The following is a 27459-nucleotide window of genomic DNA, read 5'->3' as shown; positions in this document are numbered from 1 at the left end:
GTAGAACATTTATTTTGTGTATCGCGTGCATATAGTTTAATCATTTAATCGCACGCAGATATAGATGGTCCTCCTTTAGACGGTGGATGGTCGGAATGGGGACCATGGGTATGCAGTGCTAGTTGCAATGGTGGCATAGGGACTAGAAAACGATATTGCAATTCACCGGAACCTAACGTAAGAGGCGAGCCTTGTATAGGGCCTAATAGCATGACGGGTCGTTGCAATATGATTTCTTGTGGTGATGTAACCGATGGTATGCTGAAACTGATACTTTATTTGTCTAATATTCTTTTTCTTATTTTTTTTAAATAAATTGATAAGATACATTTTGCGTTACTCTCTCACAAACGTATTTTTCTCAAGAATTCTGAGATATTACTCTCACGTCACTAATTGCTAATTCTAAGTAATTTTTTGCCAGGCAAGTAAAAGAGAATATATTTTTGTTATATTGCCTCTATTTTTCCTGGAGATCGCAAGTGATTTAAAAATTTATTATAATAACTTTTATCTCAATTGTAGATACTGCGACTTTGATAAAAAGAGAAATTACGCAAAATCATACTGCTCTTACTGTGAAGGAATATGAATCGGTATCGCTTCCCTCGGATTCTAATATCGTGAATTCCATCAGAACCGAATCACCTGATTCAGAAATACAGTGGTCTCACAATGGAATTTTTGTTCAAGACGAACAGCACAGATTAGAAATTAAAAATTACGAAATCAGTACGTAATATCAATATATAATATTTGATAACTAATTTTAATATGCTTAATATAAATAACAATTTTTTTATATATTAACAAACGTGAATTCTTAAAATTTTTCTAGTAATAAGTAGAGCAATATTGAATGATTCGGGCGTATATACACTTACTGTGCATCGAATAGATGGGACATACATGATATTTAAAGTCGTAACTTTGGCAGTGATTCCAATTAAGGAAAGCGTTACAATTCGCGAAACTCTGCCCATGCATGTAATGTGCCATTGTGCTATCCTTGGCTATGTATATTCTGACCTGAAGATCTATTGGATGATTGATAACAGAGTATGGAAAGATTATAGTGTCACGTTGCCCGTAGCTGTAAATGTCGATCGTATTCTGGCTGTAAATAGATCTCATCACGGTACATGGAAGTGTATTGTGGAACAAATTGATCTAAATTTCAAGTGGACGACAAATGTGATCCGTGTCAAAGGTAGTACAAACACTTTTTTAAAACCACGGTAATAGTGACATTAAAATATATTTGTTAGATCAGATATAATAGAAATGATATTTTTGTTCAAAACGTTTTTCTATAAAATGCTTAGCTTTTGAAAGAAAAGGGGTGTACGGGTGGTCTAGGACACCCTGTATATCATCGCGCTGCAACATCTAAGAGCCGAGCAGTAAAGAACATGCGTAAACTCGAAAAAAAATACGTTGTTGACGCTCTATATTCTAATTTAACGTAAAAAACACAACCGATTTTGATGAAATCTTCATCAGTACGTTTCTAGACATCTCAGGAGTTTTTAAAGATATGATTATAATTGACCCATATTTGACCATCCTCACAAATCCGCAATCATATACCAAGCGCGCGAAGCGCGCAAGGAAAAAACGTCTGCTAGTATTATATTGGGTGGGCCAAAAGTCTGGATACAGTCGAATATCTCGTAAACAATGTAATTTTGAAAAGAAAGTTTCAGACAAAAGTTGTAAGGTTTACAAAGACGTATTGAACGATAATTATCTATTTAATCTTTGGTGGCGTTACGAAGGTCAAGTCAAGATCAACTTAATTTTTTTAAGTGAAATTCTCTATTTTTCATTGGATATTCTTGTAGCTAAAATATCTCGTAAAATATTTAGTTTTTGATAATCTTACCGTAATATTTTTATGCACAGAATAATGAGACAAATCAATTGATATAATATATATATGTGTGTGTATACTGAACTCTATTGTGAGCATAATGGTTGCTTCCAAAAGTTATCTGTGTTAACGAACGGAGAGATATGCATAACTTTTTTATAATAATGTGAATATTTTGATATGATAAAGTTGTAGCACTGTTTGAAACGAATACAACGATGTATGATATAATGTAAATATTTTATATACATATTATACGTGTTTTATCAACTTGAAATATCGCGGGCGATGTCTACCTTTTCATTTTCGGCCTTACGATATGGCCAACTTTGAATTGAGTATTATGATCAAATGACAACGTGACATGTGTTAATCTCTAATACACGAGTCAGAAGTTTGCCATAACGCAGGGCAGAAAGTGAAAAGATAGACGTCGCCTGCGATATTTCAAGTCGATAAAACTCGTATAACATGTAAAATATTTACATTATACATCGTTGTATTCGTTTCAAACAATGCTACAACTTTTATCATATCGAAATATTCACATCATTATAAAAAAATTATGCATATCTCTCCGTTTGTTAACACAGATAGCTTTTGGAAATAACTATTATGTTCACAATAGAGTTCAGTTTGAACCATTTAATTTGATATATATTTTTTATGGTCTATCTTTTTTAGTTTAAAAGATAAAAGGGGATGGCTACTTTTGGTGGACACTTCGCAACAAAATTAAGGGATCATTTAAAATCAGTGTTGAAAAGGATCAAATTTAAATTTACGTATCTTTGCGAAAAATGGTCGTAGAACGATATTTAAAAAAGCATTTTAAAGCTTGAAACCTCAACTTTCCAATGGTTTAACGGAAACTTCTCTAAAAATATTTTGCTACAAGCGACGCTGTTTTAAAGCGAGCATTGCAAAATTGTACAAAAAACTTCAACTTTGATGGTGTTACGTCCAGACTTGAAGAAAGATGAGTCAATGGAAGGGCGCACAACTATTCTAATTATCCCGAAATCAGACGCCTTACGGCCTAAGAATCGGGTCGAACGAACTCTTAGGTCTGAAAGCCAGGTAAACGACCGTTCGGGTCGCTATTACACTGTTTATTCAGACGTTCGCTCGGTAGTCCCTTCGGTCAGGGAATTTAATCCCTTTTACGCTGGATGGGACCTTGTGCAATCTTTTCACCGGGACTGAGAGAGAGATCAAGAAATAGTTAATTATTTGAGTAAAAGTATAACTCTATTTATTAGAAAGAATGCAAGTTCGAATACATGTTACATATTTGTAGAAGGTGATAACATTAATCGTGTGAGTGTATGTGTTTGTGTGTGGTTGAGCTTATCGCTCCGCGGGTGTTACATAGGTTCGGGTTTGGTCACTTACTTGTCGGACACCCTGTATATATACAGGGTGTCCGATAATTTTTGACACACCCGACGTGTGAAGGTAAATGGGGTCAAACTGAAAAGAAAAGTCCGTACATAGGTTCGGGGGACATCAGCCAGACTGATTTGGGGAAAGGCTCTATCGTTAAGATTAAAACTCTGGCTGGTAAATACAATATCTTTGATTATCTTTCAGAAAAATATAAAAACAAAGTGTAAAAGTAGGTCAGTGTGGAAATGGGTTATTGAATAAGTAAACACACAAAGAGGTCTTTAAATTATGCTGTTAATCTTATTCTTAATACTCTCTAACTTAACGATAAGAATTGAATTCGCGGACGCGCGAGTCAACGTCTTCCGAGTCCTACGATTGACCTGATTTACGCAGCTGGGTCTATATATATATATATAATTTGCCTAATCTGTAAAAGGTATGTTAATATACAGAGCGTGCAGCTCACCAGGAAATTACGTCCAGGAAAAGGATAACGTCAGAATGTTTTAGTTGAGTAATACTAGTTTAATTGCACATCTGATGATATTACAAAATAATCGGTTGTGAAAACCGATCCAACAACATAAAACTAAACGTTTTCGACTGCAGCGACACATAAGCAGGCAAGTAAGAGAGCGCGCGACTCGAGAGACTCTAAACAGAGTTACCAACTTAACATAATTTGTTTCAGTATAAATTACTATACTTATCAATCTGGTTCTCCCTATGGAAACAGTATTAATAGGATCTCTATCGTATACGAAATAAGTAAAAATAAATAATTGCTGCTTACTTTTTGCTGTTGTCTCGGAAGAGGTTGCAAATTTTCAACGCCCTGGATCTCGTGGTACAGTCGGACCTCTGGATGACGAGTGCAGACGGTAGTGATGACTTAGTCGCGCACTATGCTCTCGAATAAAATGTCTTTGGCAAAACTGTTCGACTAAAACTGGCTGATTGCCTGGTTGGCAGAAGCTGTATAATAACTGGATAACTTCGACTAACTGTCGAAAACTGGATGGAAAACTGAACGTGCGGGTCTCGCGAGCTCCCTTTTTATAGTTTGTCGATAGATCTAGGATTGAATTATTTTCCGGCGGGCTTCGCGCACGTGATTCTGGGATGGATAGCAAAGTCTTATTTTCTATGATTTTAATCGAAGCGGCGGCGGTTGTTTTTATCAGATATTTCGTAAGATGTTTTGATCGTCTTTTAGCTGTTTCATTGTTCTTTCACTGGAAAATTTTATTGTATGAGACATCTAGTGTATGAGACATCTGTTTTTTATTTACTTAGAGAAGATCGGCGTAGTTCTTCTTGTTTTTTTCGCAGTTACTCATGGATATATTTACTGATAATTGACGAAATATTTAAAGAGTTGTGGTGCAAGACGTTCTATTTACCGAGAGACTTATTTTTATTGCCAATCGACGATCCTTGCCGCAATTTCGCGGAAGGAAGGAATCGTGGAGTCGGCAGGAAGTAACAATGGCATGCACAGGGAAAACAAAATTTTTTTCTACCAACTTTATTTATCGTATTTTAAAATTAAACATTTTCTTTTTAAAATGCATTTTTAATCATTGCGCTACGATTTTTTTTTACTGAGTTATGATGATTTGAAATAAATAGTGCATTTTGAGTGCTTTTTTTCTGCAAAAAGCACTGTATTCTATCGCCGGTATTGACATTATCTAAGATGTACCCACGAGGAGATTACACGGTCGGATTTACACCTCATGTGAGTATGTGTGCGCGCGTGTGTATGTGTACATATATGCGTATTTCGGCAGAAATTTCTTTTTTCCGTCGCATAGAACTTGTGATCCTACCACCGCCAGAGATTAATTCTGCGCGTTATGTTTACGAAGTTCTTCGACCCCATGTCTTTGCGAAACAATATGGGAGAAAACTTTATTCTCTCTCTCTCTTTTTCAATTTATTGGCCTCTTGTGATCAAGGGTGGATCACAAATTCTGGCCATCAACAGGTTATATATAGTGAGTATCAGTGAGTATAAGTTTCTGGGAGAAATTATTTTATAGGATAATACGAAACCTCTTTTTGAGGCATATGGGGAAGTGGAAGGATAGAGTTTGATAGGATAATTTGCGGAAAAACCTTTTTTGAGGCATGTGGGAAGGACGGGACCCGAGCGGAGTCGAACCTGGAATCTCTCGATTACCAGGCCGCAACTCTACGCTCGGCGCCACGCGTCGCCCAAACTTTATTCTGATGCAAGATAATGCTCGCGCACATACTGCTCGATACATCGTAGATTTCTTGCAAAGAAACAATATTACTGTGTTGGATCATCCGCCACTAAGTCCAGGGTGCAGAAATCCCGATCGATTCGGATTACATTTTTTAAAATCCGTTTTAATCGACCATTTTCAGCAGGGGATCTAAACCCAATTGAGCACATTTGGGATCTTCTTGACCGTCGATTAAGAGATTTTCCCAATTCATCCCAAAATTTACAGGAATTGGGCGAAACTCTTCAAAAAATTTGGCGTGAAATTCCGCAAGAGCTAATCCAAAGATTTATCAACATGCGGGAACGTTGTGAAAAAGTAATTCGTCGTAGAGATACTAACACACGATTTCAAGACGGGCGTATACACACACACGCACGCATGTACACGCACGCATGTACACGCACGCATCTACACACACACACACACACACCACACACGCGCGCGCGCGCGCACACACGCACATGCACACACGCGCACGCACACTCACGCACGCACACGCACGCCCGCACGCACACACGCACGCACGCACGCACACGCGCACGCACTCACGTACACACGCACGCACGCACGCACACGCGCACACACGCACGCATGTACACACACACGCGCGCGCACGCACGCACACACATGTACACACGCGCTCGCGCACACACACACACAAAGCAGAGAGGGTTTGGAGTTATTAAATACTGAAGGGGGTGACGGACCGTGGGGTCCTTATCTTTGCTCATTCACACACTCATATACACACGCGCGCGCGCGCACACACACACTCACGCACATTCACACATGAGGTGTAAGTCCGACCGTGTAACCTCCTCGTGAGTACATCTTGGGTAATGCCAATACCGGCGGCAGAATACAGCTTTTTGCAGAAAAAAGCACTGAAAATGCACTATTCATTTCAAATCATTATAACTCAGTGAAAAAAAAATTGTAGCGCAATGATTAAAAATGCATTTAAAAAAAAAATGTTTAATTTTAAGATACAATTAATAAAGTTGGTAGAAAAGATTTTTTTTTCCCTGTGTATGCCATCAAAATTGAAGTTCTTTCTACAATTTTGTAATGCTCGCTTTAAAGTAGTGTCGCTTGTAGTAAAATGTTTGTAGAGAAATTTCCGTTAAACCATTGGAAAGTAGAGGTTTCAAGCTTTAAAATGCTCTCTTAAATATCGCTCTAAGACCATTTTTCGCAAAGATACGTGAATTTGAATTTGATTCTTTTCAACACTGATTTTAAGTGATCCTCTAATTTTGTTGCGAAGTGTATATATGTATACAGGGTGTCCCAAAGCACCCTTGACAACGCTCGTGAGCAGATAGAGCACAGTAAATTGAACAGTAAGGCAAAATCGTACTAGTATCGTTACATGTCCGGCTATTGGGACGTTTACCTTAAAGTCCTATAATATTTTTTTCTATAACGCTTACTAAAGGAGTTATTATTGAGTAAAGTCTGACCAATCAGCGCCGACCTTTAGCCGCGCGCCTGACAGTGTGCGTGAGCGCTCCGTCGCTACGGCGGCGCACACTACCATGCGGGCGGCTCACCAACGTGCGTCCGGCTAAAAGTCGGCGCTGATTGGCCAGACTTTACTCAATAATAACTTCTTTATTAAGCGTTATAGAAAAAAATGATACAGGACTTTTCTGTTCAGTTTACTGTGCTCTACCTGCTCACGAGCGTTGTCAAGGGTGCTTTGGGACACCCTGTATTTATATACATTGTATACAGGATATCTCTAAAGTCTGACTCCACCCCTGGATTTCGGAAACGGCTTTAAATATGGAAAAATGTTTCAGACAAAAGTTGCATGGTTTGAAGGCGGCCACATGATGAAAATATGAACTTGACCTTAAGTGACCTTTTCAAGGACAGGTCAATGTGATTAATAATTGTTAAAAAAAATACATTGTAAATAAGTACATACTTTTTTTTTTAAATAATTATTTTGTTTATACTAATTTTTTGCACCCATTGCAATACTTCCCACTTTCTAGGATACACCCTGTATATGCAGGGTGTCCCAGATCATTTGGGACAATACTCGTGTGCAGATAAAGCGGACCAAACTGAATCGAAAAGTCCTCTATCATTTTTTTTATAACGCTTAATAAAGGAGTTATTATTGAGTTAAGTCTGGTCAATCAGCGCCAACCTTTAGCCGGGCGCACGTAGATGAGCCGCGCGCCTGGTAGTATGTGGCAGCGCACACTTCGGCGCGCGGTTCACCGACGTATAAAAAAAAATGGTAGAGGACTTTACGATTCAGTTTGGTCCGCTCTATCTGCACACGAGTATTGTCCCAAATTATATGCTTCCCTGCAGGGTTATGGCCTTTCAAAGCTAAAGAAAAATAAAAGTTTTTTGGCATATCTTTAAAACAACTTGACTTATATCGTTCATATTCTGATGCCAGAATGGATACGCTGTATGTATAAAGTGTTCAGTAATATTTGCTTGTTGATATATTTGATATATGCGTGGTGATATTATTTTACAAAAATTTAGATAGTGTTTTCAACAAAAATGTAAAGATACGAATTTAACAAATTAAAAAAAGAGTAGATACAAGAGTCACTCAAAAAAGTGGTATTGCAACTACAGCAAAAATTTTCTGGGTGCGCAAAATTAACTGAGGTACATAAATGATTAGCAAATACTGTGATATCGCATATGTTTCGCATTTAATCAATCTAAGTGACAGAGACAGAATTTATATCTGAACTGTTTGTGAAATTTAGAAAGAATGTTTTTCTGTGGCGCCTATCCATGTTAAGGCCAATCATACTTGTTATAAAGTTTGGCTATGGTACACAGAAAAAATTAGCGGCAAGAAACAAATAAATATATAATCCTCACATCTAACATATTTGTATAACGCGCCCAATCTATCTAGCTCTTTTAAACAATTTCTCTCAATTTTTCGATGCTGCAGTTATAATTGGCAGTTATATTTCTCACAAAGAGTGTTCTAGCTGTAGTATCGAAACTCATATTTATCCAATGCAGTGATTAACATTTGGCAATGGGACCTAAATTTTCTAGAAGATATTATTAGAATATTGCTGCTATAAATTCTATATGTAACAGACAATATTCTAACAAATACAAAAAATAGCGATAAATTTTTGTTGTGACACCTAGAAATCTACCTATATCAGCAAGACATTTTTTTGAGTGGTATTATACAAATGATACTTTAAAAATATAAATAAAAAATAAAATTTTTTGCTTTAACTACTTTTGTTTTAATTTTATTTCAAATATTAAACAATGTATAAAAAAGATATCATGTAAAAAACAATTTAATCAGAGAAAAATAATTTTAGCTCGTTGACCATGTCGTTTTTCTCAAATGCATCTATTTTTATATTGAACATTTTACATTATGTAGTATGAGAAATGTTATTTTTATAATATAAAACGCACAAGTTCTCGGCCCTCCAAACTGGCGTACTCATTTGATGGAGGATAAGTTAACACGACCGATATTTGGATGGATGCCGAGTGAGGAATTCGTTGCTTACTCGGTGTTGGCCATTATTTTATTCTTGGTATGCTGCATTATTATAGGTTCCATTCTTTATATCAGGTAATGTGTAATTATATGTATATAATTGTAATTACACAAGACGTTGAAAAAAGGATTCAGAACTTTAAGAGCAGTACTTACGAAATGGAGGAAAAAAGTTTTAATAAACATGGGTCGAAAAATAAACATTGTCGGAGTCATGAAGAATTCTTCAATAATGGATTATCTTATCATTTCTTCATCCAAAAGAAGAATGTGTTCTTCCAAAAGAAGAAAAAAGAAGAATTCTTCAAATTTTAAAGTTTACAGAAGGTTTCCTACATGTCCTCCTTCTATTTCTACACATGCTTCATATCTTCGTACCAGAGAATTGCGAACTCTTTCAAAAATTCCCTGCTTTGTTCTAACTATTTGATAGGTATTTTGTATTCTCTAATGTAATTCGTCATAATTTCTTTTTATGCCATGCGAGAGATATAGAAGCGAGCAAGTTACTTGTTTTAACCAAAATGAAGAATTGTTCATTACTCCGACAATATTAATTTTTTGACTCATGTTTATTAGAATTTTTTTCCACCGTTTTGTAAGTACTATCTGCTCTTAAAATCCTGAACCCCCTTTTTTAACATCTTGTATATGTTTGTGCATGTGCAAAATTTATATAATGTATGTATATATATATATATATATACATACATGCATAATAATATATATTTGTTTATATTTATATATTGGCAGTGTATCATCCTATAATAAAAAAATTGATTTTTTTTTTACAAAATTGATTTTACAAATGCGCAAAACTAATAAGATATCTATATATATGAAATAATGGCATGCTATATTATCTATCGTAAGGTTTCAAGAAAGTTGGAAAGTTAACGTGACTATGGCAAAGAAGAAGATGCGCACAGGGAAATCTGCAACAGAAAAGAGAAAATATATATCTGATGATATATTTGTAAAAACGGAAAACGAAAATACAACGTCTAATTTTGTTAAATCTAAAAAATTGCGTGGAACATATAATGAACAACAATCTCGGGCAAAAAAACTAGAAAACGTAAATCACGTCAAAATGCCGAGACCTAATCAAACAAAGTCTAAGAAAATAATTAATAGATTTCGTAAGTTGTTGAAGGAGAAAAAATTAGCATTCTTATTATAAAGACCTATTGACAAAAATATTATATCTATTATAAATATTATATCTGTTATATCTTTAATAATCATATTATTAAACAGTTTTTTATTATCTATTGTATGTCAAATTACAGATTGGAGGGAAAAAAATAAATCTATTGGCGATGAAAAGTCAGAAAGAGTGAATCTAATCACGAAAAGCGATACTGATAATTGAGTATGATATTAATTTACGATAAATATAAAAATAAAATATATCCAACATCTGAGAAGTATAGATACACTTTTTATACTTCTATAGAAGTTAAAAATTATTTAGATTTATGATATCGACTGACAATTTCCTGACAGATGCGCGTATTCGAGTTGTTCACGGTTCTGGTTGAAACGGATGAACGAAAGGGACGACGCACGGCAAACACTAGTGCGAATCAAACGAGATGAAGGAAGGGTGAATGAGAGAAAAAGAAACTCCCTTCACCACTCCTCCCTCTTCTCTCAAGAAAGAGAGCACGAGGGTCCACTCTGTGCCCCGAGGGCAAAAAGGATTCGCTTTGCAGAGAGCAGAAGCGATCGAAGAGGAGTGAGGCTGCCAGCAGATCGGTAGGACAGGCCCGAGGGAAACGCAACGAAAATAGAGAAAAAGATATGATGACGGCTATTTGCTGGAAACAGTAGGAAGAACAAGAGCACAGAGAAGAGAGCTGAGAAGATAGAGAGAGAGAAGAGAGAGAAAGATGCAACGCGAGAAAGCGCGAGAAGGACCGAGAGAGAAAACAGAGAGCGACAGGTGCGCAAACGCCCACGTGGAGCTCACTTCTTTAAAGCATCATCGCGGACGGTGGAAGAACGAAGCAGAAGCAGAAACAGAAGAAGATGACGACGACGATGATGACGATGACGACGAGGACGACGAAGAGGACGAGGAAGATGACCGACCGGCTTCCTTGAGCCGGTTGAACAGACCGACACTCGCTCTACACCCAAGTTGCACTCATACCGAGTGCATGTGGTGGGGTAAAGATCACACTGGCGTAGGGTCTGTTTTCCGTCGATATAAATCATACTTCCTTTCATGATTATACACGCGCGGATGTTTACAAATATATTTGTTATTTTTGATTAAATGAAACCAAAGAGAGTTACGAGGTAGGAGTAATGAAGTTTCAAGTATCTCGCGCCGAATACACTGAAGACGCGCGCTGACCGGCTTCTTGTCTTCATTCTCGCAACTGCACCGAGATCTTTCGCATTTCATTCAGTCGAAGATGTTAGCAGTAACTCGAGTGTATCACAGCAGACGCGGTCCAATCAAGAATGGAGAAACCCAGTCGAAGCCAGTCAAATACCCCTAAGGCTATTCCTCGACTACGCCGATGAAAAAGGCCACGACAAGGGCCGATGAGTGGGAAAAGGTGGTTTCAAGAGGGGGAAGGGCTAACCATTCGGTAGCAAATGCTGGTAACCCGTCGCAAGGTCAAGATCAGTCGGTTAATCCCGTCCAGTCGACCGAGGGCCTTGCACCTTGCACGACGAACGATCTCTCCACTTGTTCGCACTCTTGTATATATACGTTTACGTGTAATTTTGCACCCGGTATACGCCGCAAGACGTATTAACGCGCAATTAACAATCGACGACACGGCTCTTGGAAATTAACTGGATCGGGACTCTGGAGAACATTCGGGTACTGAAGTTCTAAATGTCAATTTTAAAGTTGTAAATGTGCCGGAGACTTTTTTATTAGCAATGGACTTGTTCGACACACCATGCACTAAAAGAATCTAATGTTTCGTAAAAACAACATAGTATAAATGTATCTTGTTCTTTTTCCGCTGAGAAATATCCTTTTAGCGATTTGTTAACGCAAGCACACACGAATGTACATAAAATAATTATTCACAAAGTGGAGATATTGCTGTGGTGGATTCCCAAAATATACTCTTCACGCGGGTCTCTGTTATGGAAACTTGCGTCTTAATACCTAAAGAATTCTCTCTGGTCCTCACAAACGATCAGTCATCGTGTAAGAATCTCTTCAAAAATGACTCGGCTACATTGGTCACAGATGTAAGAATTTCGGTATGGTCGAATGTGTTTATCCCATCGGGAACTTTGATTTACCCGTTTCAAGGATCAATCAGATTCGACAAGATTGATCTTTACTCTCTCCTCGATGACAATGACGTAAGTATATAACTACATTTATAATTATTTTTATTCTATCTTTATTCAATATGTTAAGGTTGCATGTGTCATATGTCAAAACATTGACAAAAGCATAAAAATTTCGTAGGCTGTTTTTCTGAGTATCTGTACAAAACTTCAGCAAAATTCTTGTAACGGTTTGGAAATTATTTTAGTTTAAAATTTGTATTGATTTTTATGGAAAATTGTGAATTGTAGCATTTATTGATAAATTTGACAAGAAAAAAACATTGCCAGCGAAATGAAAATTTTCACATGTATTAACAGAACTCTAATAAATATTTGTGCAAAAACAAATTGATTGACAATGAGATTCACTTACTTGTTTAAAAGTTATTTACTAAAAATTGTAGTAAAATATTTATAATAATTTGAAACCTTCCTGTAAATTACTCGATTTTTTTGTTTCTTGCAATTAATTTCAGGGGTAATCACGACCAAAAGTTTTTATCATAAATTAAAAAAAATATTGATTACAACTATTTTCTTTTATGAAGATGTTAAAAACAATATTATTTTATAATACTTTAATTCTTTTTTTAATCCAGATTTATTTATTTGTCTTTCCAAACAGTATAAACGTAAGAAATGGTTTTTTTTTTAATTTTAACACTTTTTTGCTACTATTGTACAGCCAAAACATCCTTAATATAACATTACTTATGTGCATAGATAAAATAAATAAATTAAATCAAATTAATAAATAATAATGATAATTTGCATTTTTGGACAACAATGATCGAATAGTATATGTAAACAATATAATGTGTCAAAGAAATGAAAAATTTATACACATGCCAATGTATTAATTTTTATAATTTTGTATTTGCTTATAATTCTATTTGTGAAAATGATAGCTATTGTACAAATAGATTTACCCGTACCTGAATGATTACAGTTTTACAAGAGTTTATATATAAGAGCTTATTTACACTTGTTTACAAAAGCAATACTTTTTACACGCATTAATATCACCGATTTTATTTTATATAATTAATGCGTAAATACACACACACCCACACACAATGCGAATTTTTCATTAAATATCAGCTTTAAATTATTTTGTGTAACACATTTGGCCGTATAAGAATCTAAATAATTTTTAAAATATTATTGATATAAATATTTTATAAAATATCATGTGAAAAAACTAATATTATTTTATTTTTATTTAAAATAGATTTCTCAGAGTAATTATGTGTTATGTATGAGGCGAAATTTCATTGCTTCATACGTATCTTATTTATTACACTTTTATTTATTCTATCAAGTATCAGAGAAACATTATAGTTATGGAAATATTATGCGCCATTTTGTCGGCGCGAGAATAATGAAGAAGATGTTTTATTGCTCGATAAAAAAATGAATCGTCATTTTTTACATTTATCAGCTGTCAAAGTTATCGAAAAAGAATTCGACATAAATATATGCATCATTCTGTATCTCTTGATACAGCCATACTCACGATCGCCATTCATTAAAGCGATGCGGTTTTAGATCAGACGCGAATACGGCTGTTACGACGAAGTCTTCTTCTCCAACTACAATCTTAACAAGCGTCAGTGCAATTGGATAAGGTTTCTTTGTATCGTTCAGTCGTATAATGAGCAAGTTAATCTGATCGGTACAAAGGTGAAGGGAAAAAAAAAAAAAAAAAAAAAACGGTATTTCGCGTACTAAGCTTTTTAAATCTGAAACTTTAATATAATTGCTAATTAAATATTAATATAATTTTACATATAAAATGCAAAAAAAGGAATGAGTTGAAGCAGAGATTAATCAAATATCATGTAATACAAATTATTAATTAAATAGTATATAACTGAGGAAAAATTTGTACTGGAATTTCTTTTTTCTTCAAAATATATCTCTTTTAGTTCTCTCTTAAAATATTTTTTGAACATTGTTTTCTCTCCATTTTAAAAATCTTTATTGTTGCTCTCTCTCTCTCTCTCTTTCTTTCTTTCTTTCTTTTTCTTTCTCTCAATGAATATATATATATAATGATTTTTAAAAATTTAAAAGACAATTCACACAAGTGCTTATAAGAGAATGTTTATAAAATAACGTTTCTATTCGAGGATTAAGCGGGACGAGAAAATTTTTTATAGTCCGATGATGTAAAGAAGAAATATTTCTCGTTTCGATACTTTGCAGCTCTAGTACTTTCGTATCCTTTTTTGTTCTCAGGTGAACCTATATTTGAAGTAATAAAGGATGTTCAACCGGACACAGAACTAGTGGCTTGGTTTCTACCAGTAACACAGCAGGATTTCGTTATCATCTCGCACGACATGTGCTCCAGATCGGCTATCTATAGATGTACGATCGACTCTATCTTAGACGGTGAGTGAGAAACGCAACGTATGCGCGATAGATAAACTCATTTACAAATATTATCAATAAACATTAAAATATATGTATATGTGAGAAAAATTATGTATTTGTACATATTTCAAATTAATCTGAAACAAATAATGAATATTGAAACCATCCGTATACATATATTTAGATTTGTCTACTACTACTATACTGTTAGAAAATTCGTGTTTTCTTGTTAAAAAATATGCCAAATAAAATTTTTGTGTTAAATATTTAACACATTTATGTGTTAATTTAATATATTGCTGTTGTGTTTATTGAACTCAGATGTTAAATTATTAAAACAACTAAGAAAAGTGTAAAAATAACATAATGTGCACATATTTTTAATTTTACACAATAGATATGTTCCGTATCATAGTTATCATTAGAGACAGGATTTATCTATTAAAAATCACAGAAAAAAATGTCGATTTTATTTTACAATAGGAGTGAGAGTGACTACAGATCATCAATAACATTTTTGCATGTTATATATATAATTTTATCATTAAAAATATATTGATTTTACACAAAATTTATTTCCAATTACTATGAAGTTCGCATTCATTTTGTGTTGAAATATTAATATAGTATTAGTGTCACCATTTAACATAACCATATTATGTTAAATTAACATAACAATTTATGTAGATCGTTTGGGACATGTAATAGGGGAAAGTAGGGTAAAACCGGGTACTTTTTGGATTTGTCTTCCTACAAAAAATCTGAGAGTAAAAAAAATTTTGCCGACTGTTAGTAGTCTTTAGTGAACCTTAAACTATTAGAAAATAAGGCTAGCTGCTGAAAAAAAAATTTTTGTTTACCAAGAAAAATTTTGTGGAGAAGTCAAAGTACCCGGTTTTATCCTACCGGTAGGGTCAAATCGGGTACCCATTTGAAAATATGCAAAACACCGTGTAATTACAAAATTTAGATTTATTTTAATCGAAATACAATATAAAGATGTATTCTATTAACAAAAATTACAAATAAAAATATCCTCTTGTTCGACATTGCTGCAGGACTTCCTTATTAACTTTAGAAATCTCAAAAAGCTTTTTTTTAGTAGTTTCTTTTTCTGAGCGTTAGTTTTCGTTTTCAACTGCTTTTTGTAGAGACGCAAAGTCAGGATAATAGTTCTTCCTTTTTTCATTATATGAGGTGAGTAAGTACCCGGTTTTGCCCCAACACAAGGAAAGTAACAAATATGGCGGTTATATATTCCGGCGTACAAAGTGCCGATCAAAACTAATATGATATACTCTCTAATATGAACAGAATGCAATGCTGCACTTATAAAGTGCCGATCAAAACTAATATGATATACTCTCTAATATGTACAGAATGCAATGCTGCACTTATCGAAACAGATACTCTATATAGAAAAAGTGCACGACGACTCGATTCTTGCCTCGATATCGATCTTTTTGGGGCTAAAAACTTTGAACTTCTATTAAAAAAGAAATATCAGGTGTGCACAGGAGCACGGTTTGTTTTAAAATAATGATGGCGCCAATCTACAACTAATAACACAAATTAGCCATAGATAGCAGCATTTATTATGAAAAAACAGGGGTACCCGGTTTGACCCGCATACTCGGTTTCACCCAACTTTCCCCTATATGTTAAATTTAAGGATGTATGTATCATATGTCGAAACATTGACTAAAGCGTGAAAATTTCGTAGACTATTCTACTATTTCTTTTGAACATATGTGCAAAATCTGAGCAGAATTATCTTAAGTTTGGAAATTATTTAAGTTTAAAGTTATTATTGATTCTTATGGAAAATCGCGTATTGTAGCACTTATTGGCAAATTTGACAAGGAAAAAACATTGCCAACGAAATAAAAATTTCCACATATATTAAGAAAACTCTAATAAATATTTGTGCAAAATTTGATTTGGATCCACTTACTCGTTTAAAAGTTATTTATTAAAAATTGTAGAAAAATATTATCTGTCTCTTTCTCTCTTTCTACAAATTACTTGGTTTTTTTTGTTTCTTGCAGTTGATTTCAGGAGGTATTCACAATCAAAGTTTTTGTCATAAATTAGGAAAAATATTAATTACAACTATTTTCTTTTATGAAGATGTCGAAAACCATATTATTTTGTGATACTTTAACTTTTTTTATAATCCGGATTTATTTATTTGATTTTTCAAACAGTATAATTGTAAGAAATATGTTTTTTTTTAATTTTGACACTTTTTTGCTATTATTGTACAACTAAAACATCCTTAAGCCAAATTTTCTAACAGTGTATATATGTGAGAGAAATTATATATTTGTATATATTTTAAATTAATTGGGAACAAATAATGAATATTGAAACCATCCGTATATATTCAGATTTGTCTACTACGCTTTCTCTACCGCTTTCTTTCATATAGAAAGAATCCCTCCTATAGTATAAATTAAGCGTTGCTACTGAATTTATCGACTGCATTTAGTTTGTTTGCAATACCCCATCCTGAAAATTCACAAGAAACGCCGCGTTCCGACATTGTAACTATAAGAATCGTCTATATGGCTACTTTGCAGCCATTGTACTGTCCTTTATATCTTCGGCGTGCGCAGCAGAGAAGTCTACGCATTTGAATCGGAAATCGCGAACCCTGTGATCCGTCCGACAAAAATGCCGCCGTCGTATTTGCATTTCAGATCGTTTTCGGCGATCTTGTTGTTCTTTTTCCGATTGCACTACGATTACCGCTAAATGACTGCAACGGTGGTCGCTTTGTGAGGTAATAAAGCGAGATTAACGCGAGAAATTCGACTTTTTTATATTAATATTCGAATAATGATCGTTAGATCGCGGCAAATGAAAATAATTTTACTTTTTTTTTTAATTTTTGTTGACGCTAAAAAACGTATAGATTTTGAAATTTTCTTTCAGAATTGCATCTTCGAGATGAAAAGCTTTAAAGCCTTAAAAATATCCTTAACACGCATTCATAACACATATCTCTATTAAATGGGACTTCAAATGTTTGGCTCTTATTTGAACTAATATTATCAATCCGAAACATGAGGCAGAATAAAGTTTTTGTATTTAATTGCACCGAACAATTGAAAAAAAAAAAACTTTTTGTGTTATAATGTTCTCTCTTTTGATTAATTAATTTCTCAATATCAAAGAATCTTTAAAATATAAAGAGTAACAACGTAAAGATTAGACGAGAACTAAGAAATAAGTATTAAAGCAATCTTACAAAATGGTCTTTCTAGAGTTTAACTCACCACAGATTTCATTAATTCTCATTTTCTTTCATTTTATTATATATTTTATTAAATTTTCGAAATTCTAAATTTGTTCGGAATTGAAATCAATATGAAATGTTCTTTACTTGAATTGCGTAGAATCCCCGTTGGACTTATCGATGACGTTACTTGCTCATCATTCTCTGCCACCGATATCACACTCCTATTACGAGGTAGATGAATACGAATCGACATCCGAGGAATCCTCATCGTCAACGTTGTCGTTGGCCAGTGATCACCTCGATTGCAGCATCTTGACGACAATTAAGAGAGTGGAAAGAGTTTTATTGCCCTGCGAAGTCTGCGGCAAATCCTTCGACCGGCCGTCTCTTTTGAAACGACATATGAGAACGCACACAGGTACGAAACGAGAACTTGCGATTAACACATCCAGACAATGCCGATTCTTTGAAGTTTATTTTTATTAATTTAATATTGTTTTTCTTTTGATGCATGTGAAATATTGAATTGCGAAATACAGAACTTTTCTCTTTCTGAATATCTTCGAATTGCGACTAATATCGACGCAAACTATTAATCAACGCAAAATTTTAATTTTTGGCAAAATTTGAAAAAATTGTTGAAAAAAGTTGCTAAAGATTATGTATAAAAATTACAAAATCCGATTAATATTAATTAATAGATATTAAATTTTATTATCTCAATTTAAAGAATAGCGAAATTATATTTTCTCATATTGTAAAAAACAATTAATTTTAATGTTTTATTCTTAGAGTTTTGTACGCAAATATATACTTTTTTTTCATAGAGAAACATTAAAATTTTAATTTTATAATGCAACATTTAATTTTCGGTAAACTTTATTCAGTACTGTTGCGGCAAGAGAACAGCGCTGGGTAGAACTTGCTGAAAATCGAGCGTGCAAACTTTGCCAAGCTTTGGTGTAGATAATTTATCAAAATTTCAATTTTTTACATATTTTCACAAATTAATAATCCGTAGTATTATTATATATATCATTAGTTTTGTTAATGTCATTTCCTTATTATCTGTTAAAACTAATTTCTTGTTAGATTTACTGATATAAAGCCTAGAGATGCATTTAAATATCTCGATGTAACTTTTTTGAAATATGTCCTGGAAATGTTATTTCCGTATCTTACATAATGTCCTGGAAAGATATTTTCACTTATATAAACCTTACCACTTTATACATTCAAAAACGCCTGTACTAAAGTGACAACCTTGTAAATGTAAACCTATGTATGCCGAAAAATCAGGCAATTAATCTGAGTCCTGGAAAGTATATATATATATATATATATATATATATATATACATACAAAATCAATACAAACTTCATAGTAATTTGAAATGAACTTTTTGTAAAAAAATAAACATGTTTTTAATGATAAAATTAACTTGAAAAAATGTTATTGACGGTCTGTAGTCACTCTTACTTCTATTGTAGAATATAATCAACATTTTTTTTTTGTAAATTTTAACACATAAATCCTGTCACTAATAATACGAAATATATCGCTTGTGTAAAATTAAAAATATGTACACATTGTGTTATTTTTACACTTTTTTCAGTTGTTTTAATAATTTAACATTTGAGTTCAATTAACACAATAGCAATATATTAAATTAACATGAATGTGTTAAATATTTAACACAAAAATTTTAACCGGCATATTTTTTAACAAGAAAACACAAATTTTCTAACAGTGTAGATAGCCGTACAGAATATATTCGTTTTTGTAGTTTGGATAAATTTCTCAGTTCGCATATCCATGCACGAGATGACACGCGAAATCATGGTCACTTTTTAAAGGGATACGTTGTCCGCGTATAAATCGTTAGAGTCGAGTCATAAATCATATATAAAACGCGAAGGACCAACGCGGTAATTCAGGAATGATATTAAATTGAAGGAGAGAAACCGCATGTCTGCATGGTGTGCAACAAGGGTTTCTCAACCTCGAGCTCGCTGAACACGCATAAACGCATCCACAGTGGTGAAAAACCTCATCAGTGTCTTGTCTGCGGTAAGAAGTTCACAGCCTCGTCGAATCTCTACTATCATCGGATGACTCATATCAAAGTGAGTATTTGGCACATATTCCTTACACGCATTTTTCGCACCGAATAAAAAAAATTAAGAGGAAATGTTTGACGCTGCTACATCAATCAAAGTCTTGACTGTTATAATAAACAAGATTAGTATTATTCGAGAATTTTAAAAATTAATTAATTAAAAATTAAACAATACATAAAAATTGTTGCATAAAAACCGTTATGTATTAATTCTTTTGACTTTTAATTATAATTATACATATATATAATTCTGATTTCAAATATTGTTATCTCTAAATTTTGATAAGAGTATCAATAATTGATATTTCTATTTATAAATCAAGATAATCTAATATCGAGGCTGTTGTACGATTTAAAGCAATCGAAAAAAAGTTAGGCTTTATTCCGTGACACAATCGCGCTATCACTATACAAGATGTTCTAAAAATCCCGATCATAGTTTTAACTCTTTCGATATTATATAAGTCATATACAGGATGTTAAAAAAAAGAGTTCAAGACTTAAGGACAGATAATACTCACGAAATGGAACAAAAAAGTCCTAATAAACGTGGGTGGAAAAATTAATATTGTCGAAGTTATGAACAATTCTTCAATAACGGATTATTTTACCATTCCTTTATCCAAAAGAAGAATTTATTCTTCCAAAAGAAGCAAAAAGAATTCTTTAACACGCTTCAAATCTTCGTATGTACTTACATTTTCGTATCTTCTGTTACTTTTGGCAACTTCGAAAATTCAAAGCTTCGAAGTTCGAAGTTAACTTAATATATTCGTGCGAAAAGCGAATTCATTCAGGATACGTTAAAAATATTGTAAATAAAAGGAATTAATTAATATATATGCCCAAAAAATATGTAATTCAAAAATATGTAATGTTATTCAACATTAATTATTGCAATATTAGAAATTTTATTCGGATTTTATTATATAATTTTATAAATGTGTACTTCGATAGTAATCGTGTACTATTATATTAAATTAATAATTGTATAATTTTGATTCTTTGAAGCTTCAAAGATTGAAGTATCGAAGTTTCGAAGTTTCGAAGGTTCGAATGTCGAAGCCTTCGAAGCAAATCATTAGCCCTACTTTGTATCACAAAATTGCGAACTCTTTCAAAAATTTCCAGCGTTGTTCTAACTATTTGACAGGCATTTTGTATTTTCTGATGTAATTCGTCTACATGTTTGTTTTCTTGCCGCGCACGAACACCAAAAACGAGCAAGTTACTTGTTTTAACTAAAATGAAGAATTGTTTATAACTCCGACAATATTAATTTTTCGACCCATGTTTATTAGCATTTTTTCCACCGTTTCGTGAATACTATCTGCCCTTGAAATCCTGAATTTTTTTTTTTTAACATCCTGTATATGCATTCGAGAAATGTAGTTGACTAACAATAAGCCTGCTATGAACTAATATACCGTGTTCGACGAGTATTACTGGCATGTGGAATTTATATACATATACTTACGTGCGTTTAACGAATATAACTTTAACTCATATTACCTTTTCCTTATATACATATAATTATATGCGAAAAAATATCCAGTTTATAACGTGCATTCATGCAAATCTCATGTCATATACAGAGGGCGCTCCGCTTTTAACTGGTACACGTATACCGGCAAACAGTTCATAATAAATTGACAAATTTGATCTGTAGCCAATTATACATATTTTACAACTAAAGAATTTTTAAAAATGAGCAAAAGGGAAAAGGAACGGTAGCTCGATTTAGGTCGTGAAAAAAACATCAACTTCGAACGAGACTATTATTAATCCGGGAACGCAAAGATCCTCTCGCACTATTTCTACGAGCTCGCGCGTTTTCATCTCTTTGCTTCTCCGTAATTCCGCGTAAGCCTGGTAGAACTGGACTATCCAATAAGAAAAACCGAGCAATGATCGTGGATGACGATCAGAGGACGAGGGGAGGAGGAGAGGGGAGGAGAAAGGGGGAAGGTGAACGTGCGAAGTGATCGCGAGGATGCAAAGTTTTTGTTTATCTCAGCGGAAACTGTATGAGTTTCTCTAATCCCATTCGAAGTAATGATATCTCGGGAGCCATATAGGTTGGTCTGCCATCAGCTACTGTAATTGGCCCATTACTTGCTACCGCATGGAATGCAATCCAATTAGAGAGACAGAGATCGTATAGAGCCGGAGGCTCCTCAGCCACGTTACTCAACCCTCCCCCCCCCTGCTTCTCTTTCCTACCACCTCCCTCTACCCCCCTGTCGCCGTTGCACACACGTCCTGTTCATCCTGCTATTCCAACCTTCGTACGCGCGTGTCGTTTTGCTCTGATTTTCCCCTTCCGCTTCGTCGCCTTCGCTCTTCTTCTTCGATAGTAATCGTGTACTATTATATTAAATTAATAATTGTATAATTTTGATTCTTTGAAGCTTCAAAGATTGAAGTATCGAAGTTTCGAAGTTTCGAAGGTTCGAATGTCGAAGCCTTCGAAGCAAATCATTAGCCCTACTTTGTATCACAAAATTGCGAACTCTTTCAAAAATTTCCAGCGTTGTTCTAACTATTTGACAGGCATTTTGTATTTTCTGATGTAATTCGTCTACATGTTTGTTTTCTTGCCGCGCACGAACACCAAAAACGAGCAAGTTACTTGTTTTAACTAAAATGAAGAATTGTTTATAACTCCGACAATATTAATTTTTCGACCCATGTTTATTAGCATTTTTTCCACCGTTTCGTGAATACTATCTGCCCTTGAAATCCTGAATTTTTTTTTTTAACATCCTGTATATGCATTCGAGAAATGTAGTTGACTAACAATAAGCCTGCTATGAACTAATATACCGTGTTCGACGAGTATTACTGGCATGTGGAATTTATATACATATACTTACGTGCGTTTAACGAATATAACTTTAACTCATATTACCTTTTCCTTATATACATATAATTATATGCGAAAAAATATCCAGTTTATAACGTGCATTCATGCAAATCTCATGTCATATACAGAGGGCGCTCCGCTTTTAACTGGTACACGTATACCGGCAAACAGTTCATAATAAATTGACAAATTTGATCTGTAGCCAATTATACATATTTTACAACTAAAGAATTTTTAAAAATGAGCAAAAGGGAAAAGGAACGGTAGCTCGATTTAGGTCGTGAAAAAAACATCAACTTCGAACGAGACTATTATTAATCCGGGAACGCAAAGATCCTCTCGCACTATTTCTACGAGCTCGCGCGTTTTCATCTCTTTGCTTCTCCGTAATTCCGCGTAAGCCTGGTAGAACTGGACTATCCAATAAGAAAAACCGAGCAATGATCGTGGATGACGATCAGAGGACGAGGGGAGGAGGAGAGGGGAGGAGAAAGGGGGAAGGTGAACGTGCGAAGTGATCGCGAGGATGCAAAGTTTTTGTTTATCTCAGCGGAAACTGTATGAGTTTCTCTAATCCCATTCGAAGTAATGATATCTCGGGAGCCATATAGGTTGGTCTGCCATCAGCTACTGTAATTGGCCCATTACTTGCTACCGCATGGAATGCAATCCAATTAGAGAGACAGAGATCGTATAGAGCCGGAGGCTCCTCAGCCACGTTACTCAACCCTCCCCCCCCTGCTTCTCTTTCCTACCACCTCCCTCTACCCCCCTGTCGCCGTTGCACACACGTCCTGTTCATCCTGCTATTCCAACCTTCGTACGCGCGTGTCGTTTTGCTCTGATTTTCCCCTTCCGCTTCGTCGCCTTCGCTCTTCTTCTCGCCCTTCTTTTGCGGTGAGATTCTTCCAAATTTCGCCCTCTTACCTGTCTCACAAAATTCTTGGCACGACAGATGCCTTCGCAAAAATTGAACGTGCCAATCGGAAGTGAATAACGACATCGTTCAATCGTTCCAGCTGACTACCGCACTTTTGCCGCTTTCTTTGAGTAAAGCACATCCGATACTCGACGGTCATGTCATTCTTGTTTAATGAATATATTTGATCTTATTATAACGACGGATATATTTCAGCGTCGTAAATCTTGTTTCGCTTTCTTGCTTAAAGGAATCGAGAGAAGATCAATGAATTAATTTTGTCTTGGAAATAAATGTTGCGCAGTACAAATAATAGATTACACCAATTAAATAAGATTAACATGATTAGAATAAAACGTATAAAATTAAATAAAAAATATAAACCTCTCTCTTTTGATTTAGAAAATATTGATATAGCATGCATCATGCTTTCAAAAAAAAGGTGACATAATCTGAATTGGCAATCTCTCCAGATGACAGAGATAGAGACCGATTTAAAATTTATTTAGACAGATTCAATAATTTTCCCGTAGAATTAAAAATTTCTATGTTGATAAAAAAATAGATATCCATTCATGTTTATTCATATATGTTATATAAACGATTAAATATTTCTCCCTGAACGTATTTATATGTATAATTGTATGGTCCCCAATTTAATTAATAAATATTATATGATTTGATCCCACAGTGAGCAAGAAAAATTAAATCAATATTTTGAAATATTAATTTTATGTAAACTTTCGTAACGTTAAACATATTATTTTATAATATGGTATTTTTGAGCATCATTGAAATGTTTCCAAAACATTAATATCAAATATTTTTTCAATGTTATTTTAACACATTATAAGAAAAACATTTGCGCAACATTATTCGCAATATTAAAGCACTTTCATCATTTTAACGTTATTAAAACCCTGAAATCGGTGTCAAAGTTTATTCATAATGATGTCGATTACTACATACTTAACAACATTACATATTACTGAATATCGTTATAATAACGTTATATGATTTTTTGCTTATTGGAATGTTAATATAAATTCATGAAATATCGTATAAAAAATATTTCTTCTTTACAACACAAATGTTTTATATCATTTTTTATTTCCGTTACTATGATTAATAAGAAAAAAAACAAATTCTTGATTATTTAAAATTATATTTATACATAATCACGCTATACACACGTATAATTCTTTCGATCGCGTTCCATTCTCGTCTTATGTAGCTGCGAACGTCAAAGAAGCCTGCGAGAGCGGGAACTCATATACTTGCGGATGCATCGCACCCGTACCTATCGGCAGGTGCATCCGAGATTACGCGTGTAAAACGAGAGAAGATGTAGCATGCGTGTGTACACGTACACTACGCAACAAGAAGAAGTGATGCGTTGCTGGCGGCCTTAACGAGCCGCATACGCACCGGTTTTAGTTTAGCAAGGTTATTTGCTAAACGGCCTTCCTGCCTGCTTGAGTAATTGCCACTGGAATATCATCGAGAGCGCAGCTGAACCGTTTTTAATCATTAGTCAAAAAAGCTTCGCCGCTAACTAAAATATCTCCCTCAGAAGTTTACAAAATTGCGCGCCTTCTGTTCAAATTGTCCGACAAACTGTGAATCTATTTATTTTTAATAAAAATTTTGTAATAATAAAATTTTAATTGTGTAGCATACTACGTATAGCACATGACAATTTGAAGATTACAACATAGGCTTAAAAATATGTAAAAAAAATAATGAGATAATGGGATTCCTTAATTAAGTCACAGATGTGACTTTGTATAACTTACTTTCCATTCTGTTCTTCATATTAATATACTAAAAATAATTTTTTTTCAGTAAAATAAATATATTTTGTTAAATTTAATTTTTTTTTACTTGAATAAACATACACTTTGTTTTCAAAAATGTTTTGTTATATTAAATAAATTATTATGTAATAAAAATTGTAATTTTTGAAATAAATTATTATTTGAATGTAATAAAAATTATAATTTTTTAAATAAATTATTATTTGCATGTAATAAAAAAAAATTATTTATTAAAATAAAGAAAACCTGTTTATTAAAACATGCAACCAAAAATTAAAAAATATTTTTTCAGAAGAAGTAATTTAATATAATAAAGATAAAAAACTAATTTTTTTTATTTACAAATAAAAACACTTTACTTCTATTTTATATATATTTTATTAATTCAAATATATTTGCCGCTTGATTGAAATAATTAATTCCTTTGCATTATTTAAATAAATAATTCTTTTTAATAAAAAAATTTTTTTTTGAATTTGGTACATTTTTTCAATGTAGAATACCCAGTTAGCACATTATTCGGATTGTAGCATCCATCGTAAAATATTTTGTTACGTTTTTTTAGGAGAAGCCACACAAATGTTCGCAATGTTCAAAATCATGCCCTACACCGGGTGACCTGAAAAGCCACATGTACGTGCATAATGGGCTCTGGCCATTCAGATGTCACATTTGCAGCCGCGGCTTCAGTAAACCGACCAACTTGAAGAATCACATGCTACTTCATCTAGGTAGATGCTCCAATAAGAAGTACATCAAGTCTATTTCCGACTTGTGACTGACATGAATATTGTATGACAAATCTCGTGAAAGCTTCGACAACACGATTTAAAGATTGCTGGTATAGACGTATACACACGTGCCATTCTTGGTCAAATATGTAATTGTAAAAAAAGACGATCATAAGCAATATTACCTAGTGTTATGACTGATTTAGATTACATTATGTAAAAGCACACACTTGTCCAATAATGTAAATTTTTTGTCAAAGATGTTTTTAGTTATTTGATAATTAATATTATAATATTATAATTATTTAATCGCGTAATTAATATATTATTTCTTTAAGTGTGGATACAGCGTTTATATCGAAAAAGTTCTTCTTAAGCGTAATGTACTTTGGATTTTACCCAATGGATACGATATAATAATGCTACAATAACCAATCAGGATAAACCTGTATTGCTTCAATTGTTTCTATTTCCATTGTTTTTCCATAAATTTAATCATTAAAAAATATCCTGTAAGAAGATATTGTTAACAAGCTTTTCTCATTATGTAAGTTGATTTTATCATCTTTAGTCATCCAAAATTTTATCTTATCTTTATTATTTATTTAGGTATTATTTAAAATTAATCTTTAAAAATTGAGTGGTTTCTTTGATGACCTATTTAGTTTTCAACTTAAAATTGTAATTTAAATATATACTAAAGTAATATTTGAAAAAAAGGTGAAACCAGTTTAGAGCTTACAATTTTAAAAAGTTCGGTATCTAAAGGTTAATTTGATATAATATTGAGAGAACAAATAAGCCACTTTGTACAAACATAAAAGTTCTTCGTGACATGAAGGGCGCAAGTTGCCTTTTTCATAATAATCATAAGCAATAATTAAAGATACTGTGTCAGATATTTTAAGAAATGTACTTATATAGTATATGTATGTATATGTACATGCGATAAAATTATGTATTGTAGCGCACTTTCTTTATAGGAAACGCGGCAATTTTTGTTTCATCGATCTCTTACCTATT

The 27459-nt window shown here is 33.5% G+C and overlaps 3 protein-coding genes across 3 annotated transcripts in view; all 3 read left to right on the top strand.

The window, feature by feature from the left end:
* LOC115235691 overlaps positions 1-10229 on the top strand; it is a 29072-nt gene extending 18843 nt beyond the window's left edge. The window contains exons 20-24 of the mRNA XM_029807631.1: positions 59-256; positions 526-732; positions 839-1210; positions 8962-9121; positions 9920-10229. Of these exons, the coding sequence (XP_029663491.1) occupies positions 59-256; positions 526-732; positions 839-1210; positions 8962-9121; positions 9920-10229 (1247 nt within the window). The remainder of the gene's footprint in view (positions 1-58; positions 257-525; positions 733-838; positions 1211-8961; positions 9122-9919) is intronic.
* A 712-nt stretch (positions 10230-10941) lies between these two features.
* On the top strand, positions 10942-11609 carry LOC115235690 (protein FAM50A-like). The gene is made up of 2 exons (XM_029807630.1): positions 10942-11221; positions 11467-11609. The coding sequence occupies exons 1-2, from the start codon at positions 10942-10944 to the stop codon at positions 11607-11609; spliced, it is 423 nt and encodes a 140-aa protein (XP_029663490.1).
* Positions 11594-27362, top strand: LOC115235676 (zinc finger protein 664-like). Its single transcript, XM_029807599.1, has 6 exons — positions 11594-12391; positions 13910-14049; positions 14601-14758; positions 18142-18402; positions 19941-20110; positions 26271-27362. The coding sequence occupies exons 1-6, from the start codon at positions 12167-12169 to the stop codon at positions 26481-26483; spliced, it is 1167 nt and encodes a 388-aa protein (XP_029663459.1). The 5' UTR covers positions 11594-12166; the 3' UTR covers positions 26484-27362.
* Positions 27363-27459: the final 97 nt, after the last annotated feature.

Source organism: Formica exsecta, unplaced genomic scaffold (genome assembly GCF_003651465.1).
Source record: "Formica exsecta isolate Colony F162 unplaced genomic scaffold, ASM365146v1 scaffold231, whole genome shotgun sequence".
Classification (NCBI taxonomy): domain Eukaryota; kingdom Metazoa; phylum Arthropoda; class Insecta; order Hymenoptera; family Formicidae; genus Formica; species Formica exsecta.
The sequence above is the reverse complement of the archived record's forward strand: the minus strand, read 5'-3'. Positions and strand labels throughout refer to the sequence as shown.